General features: G+C 45.4%; 1 protein-coding gene across 2 annotated transcripts in view; it reads right to left on the bottom strand.

The window, feature by feature from the left end:
- aldh1a2 (aldehyde dehydrogenase 1 family, member A2) overlaps window positions 1-4,484 on the bottom strand; it is a 106,288-nt gene extending 101,804 nt beyond the window's left edge. Inside the window, exon 1 of one of the 2 annotated variants that reach the window (XM_078241023.1) lies at window positions 4,226-4,484. In XM_078241023.1, the coding sequence (XP_078097149.1) occupies window positions 4,226-4,342 (117 nt within the window). In that variant the 5' untranslated portion in view covers window positions 4,343-4,484. The remainder of the gene's footprint in view (window positions 1-4,225) is intronic. The other variant, XM_078241022.1, reaches the window with a different exon arrangement.
- Between the last annotated feature and the right edge of the window lie 18,866 nt (window positions 4,485-23,350).

Raw genomic sequence — 23,350 nt, 5'->3', positions numbered from 1 at the left:
AACAGAGCTGAATTCATTGTACAAAATGGAATTAAATTCACCACTTATTGTTCCTGTCCTATTTTACCACATGGAGTATAAAAGAGAGGAAAGTGATAATGACAATAAGGAGAAACTGTTTATAATACCTTGAGTGTTGGTGATCAGAGAGATAGATTTAAGGGAATTGGCAAAGTGAAAAGGACAGAAGGAAGATGAGGAGAAAGTATTTTACACATTTATTGGTGGCACTGCTGCCTCACAGCGGCAGAGACCTAGGCTCAATCCCAGCCTCGGGTGAGTGTCTGTGTGGAGTTTGCATGTTCTCCCGGTGTCTGCGTGGGTTTCCTTCGAGTTTTTCCAGTTTCCTCTCACACTCCAAAGATGTGCAGATTAGGTTGATTGGCCATGCTAAATTGCCCCTTAGTGTCCCAAGATGTGCAGGTTAGGGGGATTAGCAGAGAAGACTGAGGGGCGACCTGATTGAGGTGTTCAAGATTATGAGGGGCATGTACAGGGTGGATAGGGAGCTGCCGTTCCCCTTAGTTGAAAGGCCAGTTATGAGGGGACACAAGTTAAAAGTGAGGGGTGGGAAGTTTAGACGGGATTTGAGGAAAAACATTTTTACTCAGAGGGTGGTGACGGTCTGGAATGCGCTGCCTGGGAGGGTGGTGGAGGCGGGATGCCTCACATCCTTTAAAAAGTACCTGGATGAGTACTTGGCACACCATAACATTCAAGGCTTTGAGCCAAGTCCTAGCAAGTGGGATTAGGTGGGCAGGTCAGGGCATTTCATGCATTGGTGCAGACTTGATGGGCTGAAGGGTCTCTTCTGCACTGTAGTATTCTGTGATTCTGTGATTAGTGGGGTAAATATGTGGGGTTATGGGGATAAGGATTGGATAAAATGCTGTATCAGAGAGTCAGTGCAGACTCGATGGGCCAAATGGCTTCCTTCTGCACTGCAGGGATTCTATACAGTGAGTTGGTTTGATTGGGAATGCACTGTCAGAAAGAGCGATGAAAGGTTGTTTAATATTGATGTTCAGAAGAGAATTGGATATACACCTACTAGTCTCAGATTGGGTTCAAACCAGGCAGAAACCTGCCCATGCTGCATTGCTCCAACCTGCCTGGAGCCTGCTTAAAGGAGAGCATTGCATATATACTGGACAGTCTATACGCAGGACACTCTCCACACATACACAGGACAGCCTATACACAGAACACTCTTCACACATACACAGGACAGTCTATACACAGGGCACTCTCTAGACATACACAGGAGAGTCTATACACGGGACACTCTCCACACATACACAGGACAGACATACACAGGACTATTGCCACAACCTGGGTCATGTGGCAGATTATTGCGAGAACAACTATGTCCAGGCCCAAGGCCTTTGAGGAAACAAAAACACACACAAGATACTGTCCACACATACACAAGGCTGTCTCTATCTCAAGAGTTAGACATGTAAATGTTGAAATAGCAGATGGGAAAACGCTAAACGTGTAAATTAAGGGCAGGTAGAGAGTGTGCTGGATTCGCACTCCACACCTAACCTGTCAAATCCACACGAAAATGTCACATGGACGCGGAACAGTGTGAGTTTCACGCCATGTGAATCGTGTGCGGTGCAAACTGGGTGTCAAGTGGCTCCGAGGAGGAACAGTGAGATGTCCCTGAGAGAGCCTCAGGCACACCAGCTCACTCTCAGGTTAGGTCTGAGCCTGGACTCCAGACTGGGACTGCAGTTACACAGATATTTCCTCCCTATTTGCGGGCTATCTTGGCTGGATCACAGGGGTTACTGTATCCTCCCCCAAATGCATTGCTGCTATATATATATATTTATTCTTATTAAATAATTTCTCTTTTATGGGAGTTCTGCTGCAAATAAGGATTCAGACTTTTGAGAATTAAATACACTCGTTTGCCACGGGCACTCCAAGTTACAATTGAATGCAGGTTTGATTGGTCGAACAATGAAATGGAACATTTGGAATATTCCAGCCGCTCTCTCACGCACAGAATTCCCGCACTGGGATATCCTGAACTCCCCGAGACTGAAGTCTGGGAAAGCAAGATTGCGATCAGCATCAATTTGAAACACATTACAGATTGGCAAAACCTGTCCTGAGGGCTCTTTCTGTCCATCCATCTTTCCGCGTGACTTTAAATCTACTTTTATATTAACTAAACCGGCAGAGCCGAATTCCCCACCATCCCCTGGGTTATATGGACAGAGTGTTGCCTGTTCCCATATTTTTCCTTCCTAGAAATAATTTGGGGCCATTCGTCCGTTTTCACCGTCCCATTCTGTCAAGAGGGAGGTGTGGAATTGTGCAAGTCTCCTGATATAAATGCACAGATGAAGCATGAACCGTTCGCCCCCTCCCCCAGAACCAGCCTTTCTTGCACTGCAGATTCGACTTCACCCATCTCCCCTTTTAATTGAGAAACTCCAAGTTTCTGTCCCCAGAAAGCAAAGGTTTCATTATCAACTAGATTTTTTTTATTTAAAAAAAAATATCAAAAGGTCACGTTAGGAATCTTGCCCCGTTTATTTTGCGGTACAATAAATTGGTAAGTGGATCCTGTATTAAAGGGTTGGCTGGGGGGACTCGATTCCACACTCAAATCACCAAATAAATCTCCCTCTCTCCCTGTGGAGACCCACTTGCGCGCAATGAAACGATCTCTGTGGAATACATAATGCGGCATATTGCTCTGATATATCTGCGGGGAAAATAAAACCCATCTCTTAACTCCCGCGGGTTTAAAAAAAAAGTAAGATTCACAACGAAAAGAGAATCCAAATCTATAAAGAATTGTTCCAAGAACCTCTCAGTGGATCCCACTGGGGTGGGACTAAGATGTCCCCAACGCATCTTTGGAAAATATATCTTTGAGTTGATTTATTATTGCCACATGTATTAACATACAGTGAAAAGTATTGTTTCTTGCGCGTTATACAGACAATAATCAGCAATATTCCAGCGCCCAGGATGATAAGTGGACATTTGTGAACTTTGAAACTTGAGAAACTCAATCGTTGGATTTTTTTTTAACATAAAAGATTAATTGGCAGAATGATCGAGCTATATCTTATTAAATTGTGGGATTGAGCAGCGGGGATAAAACAGAGCAGGGAAAGCGATCCTGGTGAGGTTAGGGTTAACCGGGACATCACAGTGGAAACTGTCCTGCCAGCAAGTCCATTCGGAAAGGCAATGAAGTAACAGACTGAGACCGGCGCATCCTAGACATGATGAAAGAGTAGTTCAGCCCTCAACACTGACACCTCCCTCCCATCCAACAAGCCCGGCGTCAAAAACAGCCAGCCAGTAATAAATAAAAACAGAAAATGCTGGAAAATCTCAGCAGGTCTGACAGCATCTGTGGCGAGGGAATAGAGCCAACGTTTCGAACCTGGATGACCCATCGTCAGAGCTCTGACGAAAGGTAGTCCAGACTTGAAAGATTGGGTCTATTCTCTCTCCACGGATGCTGTCAGACCTACTGAGATTTTCCAGCATTTTCTGTTTTTGTTTCAGGTTCCAGCATCAACAGTAATCTGCTTTTATCAGCCAGTAATGAATGCTTGGAGAGGGCAGAGGGGATAGTCTCCAGCCTGGCTGGGCTTGCTCCCAGACAGTCCCTGTATAAAATAGAGAGAGAGAGAGAGAGAAACACTGCTGGCTGGTATTTGTGAGAATATCTGCTTTTCCACATGGCACTCCTATGCCCAGCGAGCTGTGATGAAGTGTCTCTGTGTTTGTCTCTTTAATTCCCCCCAGAAAGGGGGGGGTCTCCAGGGTAAAAGCACCTGCTGTCCTCATAATCATTTAAAAGCCAAACAAATAAGAAACAAGAGGCAAGATGCTGGAGACAGAAATAAAGGGAGCTGTTTGGGAAGGGGGTCCCCCACTCCTTCCCCATTCTCCAGGGTCCCTCTCCCAGTTAACGCTGTGTTCAGGGGGGGGCAGTTTGAAGGGAAGTTGGGGAGGCTGATCCAGAAGCAAGAGCTGAAACATTGCTGGGATCCTGCCTTCCTCAATGAAACCCTCACTGTGCAAATTCAGCTAGAAACTGCGGATCACGCGCGGGTCTCTCTTATTGGTATCTGTGGCTATCACATCAGCCCCAGAACACACAGCAGACTGCTCACACCCTGCTCTCTCCCCCCTCCCTGCTCACACGCACCGCGTCAACTCGACATGGGAAGCTTGCACGAACCTTAGTGTGCTGGATCTCCAGGTTTGCTGTGGGCGACGGCAGTAGATGCAGAGAAGCGATGAGGGAGGCGGGATCTGCCTTCACCTCACTGGGAAACTCGATTTTACTGGAAGTCATGGTATCGATTAGTCGAGGAGGGCTGCACTCAGGGTGTGGATCAGTAATTATTTCCCCCCCCTCCCTCCCCCTTTCTTACTTTTGCTGGTGGGAGATTCTGACTTGTTGCCTTGCGCTGGGGCTTTGTATATAAGCAGGTGTCAGTCTGTCTCACTCTCTCATTGGGCATCACTTGGGAAGGGGTTGGGCTGCCCTGTCTCGAAGATTTGCTCCAAAAATAAGGTTCAGCATTCGGGGACTCTTCGCCTTTCGAGCGCCCAGACCATTGGATTGATTAGGGACTATCTTTTTTTTAACCCTGTCTAATCTCCTCCGAGACCTTATCAACCCCTGACCCCATCACCTGTAGATCCAAGACAAACCTGGATTCACAACGCCAGGTGCTTGTGGGGCTGAGTAAGTTTAAATCAAAGCCCCCCAATAAATGATAAATTCACAAAAAAAATGCTGGAAAATCTCAGCAGGTCTGGCAGCATCTGTGGAGAGAGAGAGAGAGAGTCCATGATGATTCCTCTACAAATCCAATTCCCCCCCGCACACAGATAAAGACATGCGGATGCTGGAATCTAAAATGAAACCAATACTTTTCACTAATACATGTGACAACAATAAATCAAATCAAATCAAATTAAAACCAATTGCCCCCCCGTTAAGGTGCCAAGCTAAGTTAAAGTTAAAAAGTTTGTCACAAGTAAGGCTTACATTAACACTGCAATGAAGTTACTGTGGAATAAATAAATAGATTTTAAGTTAAGGTGGAGTTGGGGCGCTTGCTTACAAAGCAACAACGCGGGGAGATTTCACCGGAATGTCCCTTTAGTCAGAATATGTTCAAAGTTTTCAGCTGGCAAGCCATGAAGGGAGAGGGACAATCTCTCCCTCCCCCTGTCCATTAAAAAAAACACCGCCACACATTTCCTGATCGCCCCCCCCCCCCCTCCCCCGCTGGATTTCACTCCCAAGTGGATCATCCTGGTGTTTATCCCGGGAGAGAGTGCGCCTTCCTCCCTCTGCATTTACAGCGAAATCCCTCAATCCTGGTTTATTCAAACCCTTTCATCCCGACTGCTCCGGAGCAGCCTCCCAGGGTTATATCCCCGCTGGCTTTGCTCTTTCACTGGGGGGCTGTCCTTTCAATTATCAGGGGTGAATCTATTTCGCCTTCGATGTTATTTCATCTCTTGGAAGGACCTGGACACCAGGTATAGAGGGCTGGAAGGAAGGGTGGACAGTTTCGTGTTATATCAGTGTTGCTTAATGTATTATTGTCCAAGATCTCACCCAACTTAGACAAGGAGCAGTTTTTGCATTAAAAAAGACGCCCAGCAGAACTGATAGTTGTTATTTTCAGTGTTGCATTCGACTTGATTTAAAACACTACCGTCCAGCGACAATTTACGGAGCAGAATGAGGTGTTAGTGGTGTGCAGGACTCCTGTTTGGACCGGAGTCCTCTCTCTCTCTCTCTATCAAACTGTCATGTTAACCGAAACTGTCACAATGGAAAAGCAGCGGCGCTCGGAAGCGACTTTTCCCACAACCTCCAGACAGTATCCGCCAGTTTTCCACAGCTGGGATTTCTCCCTGCCAATGAAAACGAAAAGCTTGAAGCAGCTTTTGCGGAACCAAGCGGCTCGGATTTGTCCAAAGTAAGCGCTCTTTACACAAAGGGGCTCAAAACCACAAGCTCCGGGCAAATACATTGTGCACTCTAACAGACGGTAACATTTAACACTCCCAATGCCCTCAGCATCCCCCTAAAGAACAGGATCAACCCTCACCCTCCGGGTGTGAGGGGGTAAGTGCTCTCAACATCTGAAATTATTTCCTCCTCATGTTTTGTTCATACATTTCCAAATCACCCAGACCCCAAACACTAGCTCTGTTCTCTCTCCCCAGATGCTGTCAGATCTGCTGAGATTTTCATAGAATCCCGACAGTGCAGGAGAGGCCATTCAGCCCATCCAGTCTGCACCCACTCTCTGACAGTGTCTTACTCTCTCTCCTGCCCTATCCCTGGAGCTCTACACATTTTACCATGACTAATTCACCTAATCTACACATCTCAAAGTTTGAAGTTTATTTATTAGTGTCACAAGTAGGCTTACACTGCAATGAAGTTACTGTGAAAATCCCCTAGTCGCCGCACTCCAGCACCTGTTCGGGGACACGGAGGGAGAATTTAGCATGGCCAATGCAATGTCTTTCAGACTGTGGGAGGAAACTGGAGCACGTGGGGGAAACCCACGCAGACACGGGGAGAACATGCAAACTCCACACAGACAGTGACCCAAGCCGGGAATTGAACCCGGGTCCCTGGCGCTGTGAGGCAGCAGTGCTAACCACTGTGCCACCATGCCGCCCAGCATTCCAACACTTTCTGTTTTTCTGCCAGCTAATCTGACCAACTCTTTGATGCATTTTCTGCCCCATGCATTGTCCTGTGGACTCGACAATCCTTCCAGTGAGAGGTTCCATCTCTGCCTCTCTTTGCCCAAGTGTTCTAGATTGAGGTGCTATTTGAGGAGCGGAGAGTTTCCTCTTGTCTCTTGGCCAACATTCCTCCCTCGATCAATAGCAGCAACAACAAAAAAAGGGGCCACTTGCACCATTCATCACTTTGCTTTTTGTGGGATCTTGCTATGCACAAAATGGCCATTTAATGGTGGTGGTGGTGGGGTGGGGGGGAGGTGGGAGGAGGTGTAGTGGGGGGGGGGGGGGACCATTGTCAAAGTAAACCATTGCAAGTGAAACCCCTCAGCAAGTTTTTTACACAGAGGGTGGTGAGTGCCTGGTACTCGTTGCCGGGGGAGGTAGTGGAAACAGATACAATAGTGACTTTTAAGGGGCATCTTGACATATGCATGAATAGGATGGGAATAGAGGGATATGGTTTCCCGGAAGGGTAGGGGGTTTTAGTTCAGTCGGGCAGCATGGTCGGGGCGGGTTTGCGGGGGGCCAATGGGCCTGTTCCTGTGCTGTAATTTTCTTTGTTCTTTGTAAATGCTCCCGAATTCCCAATCCGGCGTCGTAAACACGGGGCATCATTTTGTACTCACTGTGATTTTGTTATTTTTAACAGCTCTGATTTGACGTTGCTGGGGCCTATTTTTGGAACCTGTTGCTATAGAGGTTAATGTTTTTCAGGCAGAAAGAGGAGGATTTTCCTCCACTGTTCTCAGTCCATGCTGTCTGCGATGCTGGGCACGGACACTGTGCTTGTTGCTGAATCAGTACAGTTGTGTATTATTAATGGCGGAAGTCCTGAGACATACTTGGACACTGAGCAAATGGTTCATCTTTACATGTTAGCACAGAACAACTACAACTATTTACAACAAAAATAACAGCCGGGATCGGTGCCCCTGACTTTGCAGCCCCAGATTGATGTAAGAAGTCAAAATGTTATCAAAGTGCAAGAAATTCCTCTCAACCCTCCAACTTTTGTCGTGAGCATGTGTGAATACGGTTACCTTCTCCTTAAAAAAAACCCCTGTTTTCCTACACCAGAGGTTTACATCAAAGAGCTTAATTCCCGAAGAGACTGACAGTGATTAATGTAATCAAAACATCTTCCTCTCAAGTCATTAGCTTAAACAGAGACAAACAAGAACCCACATACAGTTAACAAAGCAGTTCACAGAAACCATGCCAGGCAGTGGGAGTGAGGTTCTAGTGCTACACGCACAGACTGGGAATTAGAAATCTTGGCTCCCTTTGTTATGAGGGGAAACACCCAATGTGTTGGATCCATTGGCCTTGTTACTTGTCTTTCCATTTAATCACCTATCTACTGCTTCTACCTCAATGGCAGTCCAATGGAGCCCTGGACATATTGTAACCTAACTTGTAAGGAACAGAACTATTATTGTGTGACAAGTCGAATTGAGACACACTAACAATTACCATACCTCGTCTGTTTCTATTAAGACCAGAAGAACTTAGGAAATCAGAGCTGGAGCAGACCATACAACCCCTTGAGTCTGCTCCACCATTCCATTAGATCATGGCTGATCTTTGACTCAACCGCACTATCCTGCCTGATCTCCATATCCCTGGATTGCCTGAGATTCCAAGAATCTATCAATCTTAATCTTGAATGCACTCAATGACTGAACATTCATAGCCCTCTGAGATAGAGAATGCCAAAGATTCACAATCCTCGGATTGAAGATATTTCTCATTTTTTTCAGTCCTTATCATGGGACTTTGTTCTTTAGTTCCAGACTCTCCAAGCCAGAGGGAAACAACCTTTCAGCATTTACCATGTCAAGTTCTCCTACAATCTTATATGTTTCTATAAGCTCACCTCCCACTCTTCTAAACTGCAGAGAGCACAGGCCCATTTCACTCAATCTCTTCTCATAGACAACCCTCTTATCCCATTAATCAATCTACTGAACCTTTGTTTCATTGCCATGAAAGCAAATATATCCTCCCTTAGATACTGGGACCAAAACTGTACACAGTACCCCAGGCATGGTCCCAACAAAGTGCTGTACACTTACAACAAGGCTTCCTTACTCATGGGGTAGCCCAAACCTCTTGCAATAAAAGCCAACATACCATTCTGGGTTCCTTATTACTTACAATAGCTTCATGTTTTGTGTGTGAGGACACCCAAATCCATTTTAACAACAAGATTTTGCAGTTCCTCACAGATTAAAAAATATTCCGCTTTTCGATTCTGCCTATTAAAGTTACTGACCTCATGTTTCCACAGATTATACCCCAAATGTTACCTTTCCCGCTGACTCAACTTGCGTATATAATTCTACAGACTCCTTGTGTTCTTCTAACCTAGTGCTATCATAGAATCATAGAATTCCTACAGTGCAGAAAGAGGCCATTCGGCCCATCGAGCCTGCACCGACAACAATCCCCCCCAGGCCCTATCCCCATCACCCCACTATTTACCCTGTTAATTTCCCTGGAGATTAAGGGATGATTTAACCATGGCCAATCAACCTAACTTGCACATCTTTGGAGTGTGGGAGGAAACCAGAGCACCTGGAGGAAACCCACACAGACACGGGGAGAATGTGCAAATTCCGCATGGTGACCCAAGCCGGGAATTGAACCTGGGTTCCTGGAACTGTGAGGTAGCAGTGCTAACCACTGTGCCACCATGCGGTCCACCTTTTCCACCTCCACCAACTTCTCATGAACAACAAATGCTGGACTGGCCAGCAACACTTGCGTCCCATGAAATAATGAAACAAAATACATTCCTATAGCACCTTGTCAAATGCCTATTGAAAATCCAAACATATCACAACCATTGGTTCCTCCTGATCTCCCCTGCTTATTACATCAACTAATTCTATTAGATTTGTCAAATACATTTTCCCATTCATAAAACCATATTGATTCTGCCCAATCACATCATGATTTTCGAAGTGCTCTGTTTCCATAGAATAGAATCCAGGGAGTCCCTACAGTGCAGAAAGAGGCCATCCAGCCCATCAAGTCTGCAGTAACTCTCCGAAAGACCAGCCCACCCAGGCCCTCCCCTCCATCCTTTCCCTGTAACCTTGTGCACACAGTAAGAAGTCTCACAACACCAAGTTGAAGTCCAACAGGTTTATTTGGTAGCAAAAGCCAGTAGCTTTCGGAGTGCTTGAAAGCGCTCCGAAAGCTAGTGGCTTTTGCTACCAAATAAACCTGTTGGACTTTAACCTGATGTTGTGAGACTTCTTACTGTGTTTACCTCAGTCCAATGCCGGCATCTCCACATTATCTTGTGCATTTACCATGGCCAATCTACCTAACCTGCACATCTTTGGAGTGCGGGAGGAAACCGGAGCACCCAAAGGAAACTCAGACAGACACGGGGAGAACGTGCAGACTCCGCACAGTCACGCCAGGCTGGAGTTGAACACGGTCCCTGATGCTGTGAGACAGCAGTGCTAACCACTGTGCCACCGTGCCGCCCAATTCCTTAATAATGTATTCAATTATTTTTCCCACAACTGATGTCAGGTTAACTGACCCATAGGTCCCTATTGGCCCTTTCTTGAGGCTAAGGCAGTCCTGCACTTTCATTTCTGCCTGAGTAATCCCCTGGTTCTATTGCCTGTTGTCCACAGCTCCTGACCCTCTGATTGGACCTGCTGCCTTAAGGGCCTACCGCCGCCCTCAATTGGACAGCAGACCCGGAGGTGGCCAATGAGGAGGCAACCTCCTTGTAGGTCATGCAGCACTGCAGACCTGTGTGAGGCCTGGACCCAACTGCTGGAAATATCCAATCAGCACAAAGATCTGCCCATTGCCTATAGACCCATCCTGGAGCTAATCCTGGACAGGGCAGTAAAGTAAAAGTAAAAGTTTATCTATTAGTCACTGCAATGAAGTTACTGTGAAAATCCCCAAGTCACCACACTCCAGTGCCTGTTTGGGTACACTGAGGGAGAATTTAGCACGGCCAATCTACCTAACCAGCACGCAGACATGGGAGAATGTGCAGACTCCGCACAGACAGTGATCCAAGCTGGAAATTAAACCCAGGTTCCTGGTGCTACGTGGCAGCAGTGTTAACCACTGTGGCACTGTACCTCCCCAATCACAGCCCAAGTGAAAAGACCTAAAGCACGACATTGCTCTAACAGCTACTTAAAGTCTATCAATTGGCAACCAGACATTGTAACTGGGATACCATAGTTATTTTGTTATAGATTGGAACTGAAGATATTTCTGTGGAAACTCCAATTTAATTAAATGAAGAAGTTTGCATAAGACGTCGAGCGCCTGTGTCCAAAATGATCAATGACCCAACAGCTAATCAGAGGAAGAAAAGGCATGGAGAGATGTTGAAATTGAAGTTCCTCCGATGGTTCATTTAATCAAAAAATAATTCTGTTCAGAATTAACTTCATTTGTGCCATTCATTGCTTGTTCCTGAGATGATGTGATCCTTGCAAACTAGCTGGTAGCAGTCAAGGAGATGTATTGTGAAGATGGTCCCGTTGGAAAGTTTAAACGATCGGGCTTAACTGCAAGCCTATCCATACACCTGAAAGATGCTTTATTTCATTGCCTAGGATTGCCGTCTTTCGGGACTTGGCCAGTTCGAATTTTTGGAAGCAGCGAGGGGTGTGAATGCTGTGTGGAGAGGAGATTAGTGTGGAGATTATTTTTTATTCATTCTTTCATGGGATGTGGGTGTCGCTGGCTGGGCCAACAATTATTGCCCATCCATGTGAGTATTTAAGAGTCAACCACATTACTGGGGCTCTGGAGTCACATGTAGGTCAGACCAGGTAAGAACGACAGATTTCCATCCCTAAAGGGCATTAGTGAACGAGATGGGTTTTTACGACAATCGACAATGGTTTCATGGTCACCATTAGGCTTTAATTCCAGATTTTTATCAAATTCAAATTTCACCATCTGCCATGGTGGGATTTGAACCCAGGTTCCCAGACCATTACCCTGGGTCTCTGGATTACTAATGCAACGAAAAAACCACTACGCCACCACCTCTCCCTCTGCGGTTGAATGACGGAATGTTGCATTGAAATTCCGTAGATGATACTACATTCTGATCCATTTACAATGAACTGTTCGATCACTTTGCCTTTTGCTTTTTACAATACCAATGCTTTTATTATTTGGAGATTTGCTACTTTTCTCCAGTCCAGTGTTAGTAGCTTTATCAATGGCTTCCTTTGCCCACTCTTCAACACTATAATCACTCTCCTTGAAAAATCTACCCCTGTTCCCTCCATCCATTTTAACAAGATCCCTTTCCATTTCCCTTTGATTCACATCCAAATTGGTACTCATGTTTCATTGCCTGTTTAAATCATTTTAGTTCAGTTTCTGTTTTGCCTGAATTACCTAGACCAATAGCACATCCTTTATGATTACCAAAAAACCTTAGGAGTGTTGGCCTCTGTGATGATTGACATGTTGAGTGGCCAATGGCAGAAATCTGGGGGAGGGGCATTTAAAGGTAGGCGGTTATTTAATGGCATGTCCCAGGATATGTGCCACCCTATTAAGATATTCAATTGTTGAAGACTGAAGTTAAGAACCAGACTTCTGTTTCAATAACATGTCTACCTCATTTTCCTTAAAAAAACGGAACCAGAGCTATGTTTGTCACAAGGATTCTGCCGGAATCCTTTAGCCCACTCTAACTTTACTGTGCAAAGCACAATGGTAAGACCAATCTCCATTTCAACCTCTCATTAATTTAAATTTGCACTTTTCTGTTCTGACAATAGACATTTATAATGTAGCCTTTTGGCTAAGATCAAGTGTAGTATGGTCGGCAGCCCATGGTCAGCCGCACTTGGTTGAGGTCATTAGGTTACACTGAAGCTTCATATGTTTCATATGAAGCAATTTTTTAAAGCGGCATCTCGGCCTTTTGGCTAAGATGCAAATGAGCTCAAGTCTTGGAGGAGGAACCTCCCCCTTCTCCAATCAGCTTGGCTCATGTAGATCAGGCCCAGGACAGGGTGGTTTGGTCGCTCGCCCTGTCTTGTCAGCCTGGATCTGAAATGTCTCAATTTGTTGAGACTCTGAATTGGATTTGATTTGATTGAATTGGAAAAGTATTTAAAAAAATAGACATTTATAATGTTCTCTTCTTATTGCTCCTCGACCTTTTGGCTAAGATCAAGCGTAGGATCAAGCCTGAGGTCAGGTGCAATGCCTTTTCTTGTCAGCTTGGATCTTGGTTGTCCCTCTTGTGGGACCATGAATTGGATTCAATTGGGTTTTGAATTTGGTTTTTGGAGCAAGCAAGGAATGGATTCGGGTTTGCCCCAATCCACTCTGAGCATTGGCTTGTGACTTAGAGATTGGAGTAAAACATTTTTTTTTAATGAAACCCAAGATCAGATGCAATGACCTTTTCTTGACAGCTTGAATCTTGTTTGTCTCTCTTGTGGGAACCATGAATTGGATTTGATTTGAATTGGTTTTCGGAGCAAGCAAGGAGATGGCTTAAGGGCTCGCTCAGTCCACCCTGCGCATTGGCTTTGTAACTGTGAGAAAGAAATAAACTTTGTTTTAAAATTATAATGTTCTTTTGATTGTATTGAAGCATCTCAGGGCGAAGGTGATCTATGCAGAAAACTTGAATAGCATTGCACTCTCCCTGATAGGCATTTTGAAATGTTTGTAATGTTCTTTCAGACATTTTATGAATAAAGTATATTTTTGCAAATAACATTCAGCCAGAAGATGAATTTTAAATAGTGGACATACATCAAGTGTGGGAGATTTTGTTTGTACCCAGAGTCACACGCAGGAAAGCATGCAATCTTTCAATGAGAAGTTTAGTTGAAACTGTTGTGGCGCAACCAACCAAACTTGCCAGCCAAAACTGGAACATCTGACCATCCAGCCAATGTTCTCCTTTGAACACTGCGGTATTGTTCATTGCCACCCTGATTTCCCCATTGCCGCTGAGCCTCTCTCCTCCCACATCCCCTTCCCCCTCCTCACCCTACTCCCCATTGTGTCTGCCCCGGAAAAGAAAGTGTTCCATTTCATTTACAATTGCATTCCTAAATTCCCAACTCTCTAACCTTTGGTCCCCCATTCACCACAACATTGCAGTGACTAATCCACTCGACCACGCCATCACCTCCACCTTCGATATCATGGATCCTATTAAAACTATTTCCCTCACACACCTTTGTCCTTTCCCCAGTCCAGCCCTCCTCTCTGTCCCCTAAGCCCAAGAAACCTCCCTTCCTCATTCCTACATTAGCAGACATTGTTAATAGTTGACATTTGGTTCATTGCCAGATCTGGCTGGATCACAAAGAGCACTGTGGATCCTGTCCTTGTCTACCAAAACTACTTGCTATTCCAGATCTTCCTGGAATAGAGGGGTTTTTTTCTATTGCAAACCATCTTCATAGAATCATAAAATCTCTACAGTGCAGAATGAGGCCATTCGGCCCATCGAGTCTGCACCGACCACAATTTCACCCAGGCCCTATTCCCATAACCCCACATATTTTCTCTGCCAATTCCCCTGATGCTAGGGTCAATTTAACATGGTCAATCAACCAAATCCGCACATCTTTGGATTGTGGGAGGAAACCGGAGCACCCAGAGAAAATCCACGGAGACACAGGGAGAACGTGCAAACTCCGCACAGACAGTGACCCAAGGCCGGAATTGAACCCGGGTCCCTGGCGCCGTGAGGCAGCAATGCTAACCACTGTGCCACTGTGCTACCCCTACTGTGCCACCGTGCCAGCCCACTGTGCCACCGTGCTACCCCTACTGTGCCACCGTGCCAGCCCTCTGTGCCACCGTGTTGCCCCACTGTGCCACCGTGTCACCCTACTGTACCACTATGCCACCATGCCGCCCCACTGTGCCACTGTGTTGCCCCACTGTGCCACCGTGCCACCCCACTGTGCCACCGTGTTACCCCACTGTGCCACCGTGCCCCCTTATTAAACCCCTTTTTCACCTCCAACATCAAGTGCAAAGAGCTCATTGATTTCCTTGTCCCGAAGATTAACATTATCCATCAGCTTCTCTGCCAGCTTCTTTCCTTGCCCAAAACCATTAGCCTAACTTTTTCTAAGGTCCCTCCCACCCTTTGCCCTGGTGCTGAACTTGAATTATTTTCTGGTTTCTCTTCTAGACCCCCTCCGACCCTCTCTAAGCTGATCTTGTTCCTGAGACGTACCCATTGCTCCTTTGACCTTATTCCCAGTGAACTGCAAATCATGCAACCTCCCTTCCTCATTCCTACATTAGCAGACATTGTTAATGGTTCACTCTCTTCTGGTACTGTCCCCCTTCCTTTAAATTTGCCGCCATCATCCCTTTCCTCAAAAAAAAACAGCCTTCCATTCTTCCATGCTATCATCCCATCTCCAACCTCCATTTCCCCAACACATTGTCACCTTCCAAATCCAGGTGCTGCATGTTGGAATTCCTCCAATCAGCTTCCACTTCTTTCGCTATCAAAACAGCTCTTATCAAAGTCATGCATAATATTCACGATAACTGTAACAGTGATAAACTAAACCTCCTCTGGTGGGCCCAAGGATCTATTCTTACTCTCTCCTATTGCTCATCTCCATGATGCCCCTTTGCAATGTCATCCAAAGCCACCAGTTTCCACATGAGCAGTGATGACATTCAGCCTCTCTCAACCCCTCTCACGTCTGTCAATTGCCTAATTGCTTCTCCAATGTCCAGCAGTCGAATAAAGGAATGTCCTTCAATTAATTATTGGGAAGACCAAAGTCATTATCTTGGGGATAACCTCTTTTTCCTAGCCACCTACTCTACCCCTCTCTGTTGCACTATCTGAGGTTGAACTAGACTATTCGCAATCTTGGTATTGCATTTGACTCCAAGATGAGCCTCCAATCATAGACCTGCGTCATCACTATTTCCAGCTCCAAGACATTTCCCGATTCTTTCACTACCTCAACCCATCAATTGCTGAAACCCTAATCCATATCTAAGTTATCTCTCGACTAGTCTATTTCAATGCACTCCTGGCAATCCTCCAATCGGGATAGAAAACTGGTTGGCAGACAGGAAATGAAGAGTAGGAATGAACAGATATTTGTCCAAGTGGTAGGCAGCGATTATTGGGGTATCACAGGGATCATTGCCAGGACCCTAGCTATTCATAATATATATTAGTGAATTAGATAAGGAAACTTATCTTAACTTATCTAAACTTAGAGCGGCACGGTAGCACAGTGGTTAGCACTGCTGCTTCACAGCTCCAGGGTCCTGGGTTCAATTCCCGGCTCGGGTCACTGTCTGTGTGGAGTTTGCACATTCTCCTCGTGTCTGCGTGGGTTTCCTCCGGGTGCTCCGGTTTCCTCCCACAGTCCAAAGATGTGCGGGTTAGGTTGATTGGCCAGGTTAAAAAAAAAAAAATTGCCCCTTAGAGTCCTGGGATGCGTAGGTTAGAGGGATTAGCGGGTAAATTAGCGGGTAAAAAAAAGGGATTAGCGGGTAGGGCCTGGGTGGGATTGTGGTCGGTGCAGACTCGATGGGCCGAATGGCCTCCTTCTGCACTGTAGGGTTTCTTTTCTATGAAACAAAATGTAATATCTCCAAATTTACAGATGACACACAAAGCTGGGGGGGAAGGGGGTGCAAGTGAGCTGTGCGGATGATGCAGAGATCCTTCAGTGTAATTTGGACAAGTTGAGTGAATGGGCAAATGCACGGCAGATGCAGTATCATGTGGGTAAATGTGAGGTTATCCATTTTGGTAGCAAAAACAGGAAGGCAGATTATTATCTGAATGGCTTTTGATTGAGAGCGGGGAATGTGTAATGTGACCTGGGTGTCTTTGTACACAAGTTGCAGTAAGCATGTAGGTGCAGCAGGCGGTGAAGAAGGCAAATGGTATGTTGGCCTTCATAGCAAGGGGTTTTGAGTACAGAAGCAGAGTTGCATTGCTGCAGTTATGCAGGGCCTTGGTGAGCCCACACATGGAATATTTCTTATCTGAGGAAGGATGTTCTTGCTATGGAGGGAGTGCAGCAAAGAATTACCAGACCGAGTCCTGGGATGGCGGGACTGATGTATGAGGAGACAGTGAGTTGATTAGTATTGTATTCAATGGTGTTTAGAGGAATGAGGGGGGATCTCATAGAAACCTATAATATTCGAACAGGACTAGACAGGGTAGATGCAGGAAGGATATTCCCAATGGTGGGGTTGTCCAGAACCAGGCGTCACAGTCTGAGGATACAAAGTAAACCATTTAAAACTGAGATGAGGAGAAATTTCTTCACCCAGAGAGTGGTGAATCCGTGGAATTCACTACCACAGCAAGTAGTTGAGGCCAAAACATTGTGTGATTTCAAGAAGAAATTAGATATAGTTCTTGAGGCTAAAGGGATATGAGGGATAGTGAGATTAGGTTACTGAGTTGGATGATCAGCCATGATTATGATGAACAGGGGAAGACTTGAAGGGCCAAATGGCCAACTACTGCTCCTATTTTCAATGTTTCTATCCTCTGTAAACCTAAAGTTACTCAAAGCTCTGCTGTCCACATCATAACTTGCAATGAGTCCTATTCAGACATCATTCTTGAGCTCAATTAAATTAGCTCTTCAATTTTAAAATTCTGAGCCTTAACAAAGGGTCATCGGGACTCGAAACATCAGCTCTTTTCTCTCCTTACAGATGCTGCCAGACATGCTGAGATTTTCCAGCATTTTCTCTTTTGGTTTAAAATTCTCATCTTTGTTTGCAAATCCCTCCATGGCCTCTTCCTCCCTATCCCTGTAACGTCCTCCAGCCCTACAACTCCCTATCTCTGTAACCTCCTCCAGCCCCGCAATCTTTCCCATCTCTGTAACCTCCTCAAGCACTACAACCCTCCCTATCTCAGTAACCTCCTCCAGCCCTGCAATCTTTCCCATCTCTGTGACCTCCTCCAGCACTACAACCCTCCCTATCTCAGTTAGTTCCTCCAACCCTACAACTCTCCCTATCCCAGTAACCTCCTCCAGCCCTGCAATCCTCCCAATCTCTGTAATCTCCTCCAGCCCTACTTCCCTCCCTCTCTCTGTAATCTCCTCCAGTACCTACAACCCTCCCTATCTCAGTAACCTCCTCCAGCCCTACAACCCTCCCTATCTCTGTAACCTCCTCCAACCCGAAAACACTCCCTATCTCTGTAACCTCCTCCAGCCCTACAACCCACCCTATCTCAGTAATCTCCTCCAGTCCTACTTCCCTCCCATTCTCTGTAATCTCCTCCAGTACCTACAATCTTTCCTATCTCTGTAACCTCCCGCCCTACAACCCTCCTTATCTCAGTAACCTCCTCCAGCCCTACAACCCTCCCTATCTCTGTAACTCCCAGCCCTGCAACCCCTCCCATCTCTGTAACCTCCTCCAGCCCCTACAACCCTCCCTACCTCAGTAACCTCCTCCAGCCCTACAACCCTCCCTATCTCTGTAACCTCCAGCCCTACAATCTTCCCTATCTCAGTAACCTCCTCCGGTCCCTTTGACCCTCTGAGATATCTGTGCTCCTTCAATTATATCCTCTTGCTCCAATTTCAATTACACCACCATTGGCCGTTCCTTCAGCTGCTGAAATCCTGAATTCTGCAATTTTCTCCCGGATCCTCTCCAGCTCTCCACCTCTCTTTCCTCCCTGAAGATGGTTTTTAAAACCTGGATCATTGGTAAAGCATTAATCACCTGCACAAATATCTCCTTATGTGAGTCAGTGTCAAACTTTGTTTGTGGCTTGGGTCACTTTACTATGTTTACTATGCAAATACAACTTGTGGTTGCTATTCATCACGTCCTTTCTGACCATCTGCAATACCCTCCTCAGCAACCTCCTAATGTTCAACCTCGGTAAATTCTAGTGAGACCAAAATGCCATTGCCCATTGTCCTTTCCTAAGCTAAGTTCTGCTCATCTATTACTGCACTCCTTGCCGACCCCCTCTGCATCCTTATCCCTCAGTACACAAATTTTGGTCCATTTCCATAGCTAGTAATTCCCGGAACAGGGCACTAGAGTGTCGCCAGGGCTTTATAGCTTGAGGGCCGCCGCCCCACATCAAACATGGCTGACCAGGAGTCTCTCCCGCTCTTACTGCCAGCCACTGGTGCGTTGGAAGGGTTTGCAAGTTGACACTCAATCAGTTTGACCGCATTATGAATCCACCTTCCTTGGCCGAAAAGTCCTGGGGTGGGACTCGAACCTGAAGCTTCCGGCTCAGAGACAGCGACACTATCCACTGCACCACAGGACCTCTTTAGTCATCTTCTCTAATAATTCTCCTATTTTGTGAAGTACTATGGGTGGGATTTTCCAGTCGCCCTCGCCCCAAAACCGGAAAATCCCATCCGAGGTCAACGGAACTTTGCATGGTCCGCCACCTGCCCACCACGATTCCCATGGTGGGCGGGACAGGAAAATTCCCCCTTATATGTTCCACAGTGTCAGCATATGTCAGTTTGAAAACTGGATGTAAATAATGCTAAACTAAATAGTAATGTATACTCTGTTTTTTCTTTTCCTAACTATATTATGCTAGTCTTGTTAGCGAATGCTGGATAACTTCTATGGAGTTACTCATCTTTGAGAACTAGTTGGTATTAATTATTAACGTATGCTTTTATATATATTTTAATGTTAGTTGTGTCTTCCATTCTGAGAACAACATTCCCAGCTAATAACACTGAATTTTTTTTATTGACTATAACCAAGGTTCAAAACATTTGTGGTAGGAAGTGCAATTTTTTTTTCGTCAACTATCGTTGCATTTATCAATGTCTGTAAAGCCTTCAGCTGCTCCACATTAACTAGAAATGGATTTTAAGCTGTTTATATACAGTGTAAAGGAAAGAGAGGATGACATTTATAGACAAATTAGAGAGGTGTAGATTCACAGCAGAGCTATAATTGTAGGAGGTTTCAGATGTTCAAAAATAGGCTCTGAAAACATTGGTGGCTTAAAGGGAAGTTGTTCTGGCAGATGCTTAGACAATGCATTGCTATTCCAACAAAAAACATGGACCACTCCTTGTCTTGCTCCTCAGTAATGAAGAGGAATAGTGAGACAATCTGAAAATAGTGGAGCAGTTAGAAAGCAGCGATCACAACAAAGTTAGATTCAGTGTAAAAATGGAAACCAATAAAAGGTTAATTGATTGAAAAAGAAAACACACAGACCACGATGATATAAAGATTAAGGTGGCTTTGACCGGATTATATCCTTGGAAAATTAGTCAAACAGAGCTGTAGATCAGCAATGGGAAATATGTAAAAAGGACATGGGACAAACTAAAACATTCCAGTGAAGGGAACAACAAGTATTAAAGATTCTGGGGTTACATGAACCAATAAGCACGATAGATCATATTTGAAACTCAAAATACAGGCATTTAGCACTCACATGATGGGGAATAAAAATCCACACCAGAGCAAATATAAAGAATTAATCCTAGCTTCAGGAGCAGGGTGAGTATAAAAACTGGGTGAGTATAAAAACCTAACGGTAACTTCCTGTTTTCCACTTTTTCTTTCTTCAAAAGTGACGTCAGAGGGAAGCTGTGATCTGATTGGTTGATAGCAAATCTGCCCCAAATTTAAAAAAAAACACAGCTAAACTCATAAACTTAAATTAAACTAATTAATTAATTAGAGATGGCTGGTCAGGTGATGTGCTTGAGCTGCTTGATGTGGGAGCTGGCAGATCCCATTGCGAGCAACAGCGACCACATCTGCAGTAAGTGTTGGCTGCTTGAAAAACTCCGGCTCAGAGTTGATGAGCTGGAGTCTGAGCTTCAAACACTGAGGCACATCCGGGAGGGGGAGACTTACCTGGACACTGTGTTTCAGGAGGCAGTCACACCTGTCAGAGTAAATAGTTTAAATCCTGCCAGTGGCCAGGGACAGCAGGGTGTGACTGCAAGTCAGGCAGGTAAAGGGAACCAGCAGTCAGGAACTCAGGAGCCTCAGCCCTTGACCCTGTCCAACAGGTACGAGGCACTTGCTCCCTGTGTGGATGGCAAACAGGGCTGCAGGAAGGATGAGTCAGCTGACCAAGGCACCATGGTTCAGCAGGCCATTCAAGGGGAGGAAGTAAATAGGCAAGTTGTAGTTGTAGGGGATTCTATTATCAGGGGGATAGATAGGATCCTTTGTGAGCAGGATAGAGTGTCCCGCATGGTATGTTGCCTGCCCGGTGCTAGGGTGCGGGACATCTCTGACCGGCTTGAAAGGATACTGGAGAGGGAGGGGGAGGATCCAGTTGTTGTGGTCCATGTTGGTACCAACAACATAGGCAAGTCTAGGAAAGAGGACCTGTTTAGAGATTATAAAGAGCTAGGATTCAAATTAAAAAACAGGTCCTCAAGGGTCATAATCTCCGGATTACTGCCCGAGCCACGTGCAAATTGGCATAGGGAGGCAAGAATAAGGGAAGTTAACACGTGGCTGAAAGAGTGGTGTGGGAAAGAAGGGTTCTTTTTCATGGGACACTGGCATCAGTTTTGGGGCAGGGGGGACCTATACCGTTGGGATGGTCTCCACCTGGACCGAGCTGGGATCAGTGTTCTGGCGAAGAGAGTAAATGGGGTGGTCAATAGGACTTTAAACTAGAGATTGGGGGGGAAGGGAAAGTCAGGGAACCAAGAGGTGAAGGAATCAGTGGGAAGCGTAGCTGCTTAGGATTACAAAAAATCACGAAAAGACAGCACTCAGGAGAGGTTACGATAGTCCCCATCTCACAAAATATGACACAGTGTCTGGAAAGGCTCAGTAGACCAAGGTCCACCACACTACGAAAACAAAAAGGGACGGTCAATAGGGAATTAAAGGTGCTATATTTAAATGCCCGCAGTGTCCGGAACAAGATAGATGAGCTTGTGGCCCAGATTGTGACTGGCAGGTATGATGTGGTAGGCATCACAGAGACGTGGTTGCAGGGGGTTCAGGACTGGCAGTTAAACATCCAGGGATTCACAACCTATCGAAAAGACAGAGGGGTGGGTAGAGGGGGCGGGGTTGCCTTGTTAATTAGAAATGAAATTAAATCAATAGCACTAAACGACATAGGGTCAGACGATGTGGAGTCTGTGTGGGTAGAGTTGAGGAACCACAAAGGCAAAAAAACCATAATGGGAGTTATGTACAGGCCTCCTGACAGTGGTCAGGACCAGGGGCACAAAATGCACCACGAAATAGAAAGGGCATGTCAGAAAGGCAAGGTCACAGTGATCATGGGGGATTTCAATATGCAGGTGGACTGGGTAAATAATGTTGCCAGTGGACCCAAAGAAAGGGAATTCATTGAATGTTTACAGGATGGCTTTTTGGAACAGCTTGTGATGGAGCCCACGAGGGAACAGGCTATTCTGGACTTAGTGTTATGTAATGAGCCAGACGTGATAAAAGATCTTAAAGTAAGGGAACACTTAGGAAGCAGTGATCATAATATGGTAGAATTCAGTCTGCAATTTGAAAGAAGGAAGGCAGAATCAGATGTGAAGGTTCTACAGTTAAATAAAGGTAATTACAGGCGCATGAGGGAGGAACTGACAAAAATCGACTGGAAGCAGAGCCTAATGGGAAAGACAGTAGAACAGCAATGGCAGGAGTTTCTGGGAGTAATTGAGGACACAGTGCAGAGGTTCATCCCAAACAAAAGAAAGGTTATCAGAGGGGGGATTAGGCAGCCATGGCTGACAAAGGAAGTCAGGGAATGCATCAAGGCAAAAGAGAGAGCCTATAATGTGGCAAAGAGTAGTGGGAAGTCAGAAGATTGGGAAGGCTATAAAAACAAACAGAGGATAACAAAGAGAGAAATAAGGAAGGAGAGGATCAAATATGAAGGTAGGCTAGCCAGTAACATTAGGAATGATAGTAAAAGTTTCTTTAAATACATTAAAAACAAACGGGAGGCAAAAGTAGACATTGGGCCGCTCCAAAATGACGCTGGTAATCTAGTGATGGGAGACAAGGAAATAGCTGAGGAACTTAATAAGTACTTTGCGTCAGTCTTCACAGTAGAAGACATGAGTAATATCCCAACAATTCAGGAAAGTCAGGGGGCAGAGTTGAATATGGTTGCCATCACAAAGGAGAAAGTGCTAGAGAAACTAAAAGGTCTGAAAATTGATAAATCTCCGGGCCCAGATGGGCTACATCCTAGAGTTCTAAAGGAGATAGCTGAAGAAATAGTGGAGGCGTTAGTTATGATCTTTCAAAAGTCACTGGAGTCAGGGAAAGTCCCAGAGGATTGGAAAATCGCTGTTGTAACCCCACTGTTCAAGAAGGGAACAAGAAAAAAGATGGAAAATTATAGGCCAATTAGCCTAACCTCAGTTGTTGGCAAAATTCTAGAATCCATCGTTAAGGATGAGATTTCTAAATTCTTGGAAGTGCAGGGTCGGATTAAGACAAGTCAGCATGGATTTAGTAAGGGGAGGTCGTGCCTGACAAACCTGTTAGAGTTCTTTGAAGAGATAACAAATAGGTTAGACCAAGGAGAGCCAATGGATGTTATCTATCT

Source organism: Mustelus asterias, chromosome 24, assembly GCF_964213995.1.
Source record: "Mustelus asterias chromosome 24, sMusAst1.hap1.1, whole genome shotgun sequence".
Lineage (NCBI taxonomy): Eukaryota > Metazoa > Chordata > Chondrichthyes > Carcharhiniformes > Triakidae > Mustelus > Mustelus asterias.
Note: the sequence above shows the minus strand (reverse complement) of the source record. Positions and strands in the feature narration are given on the sequence as shown.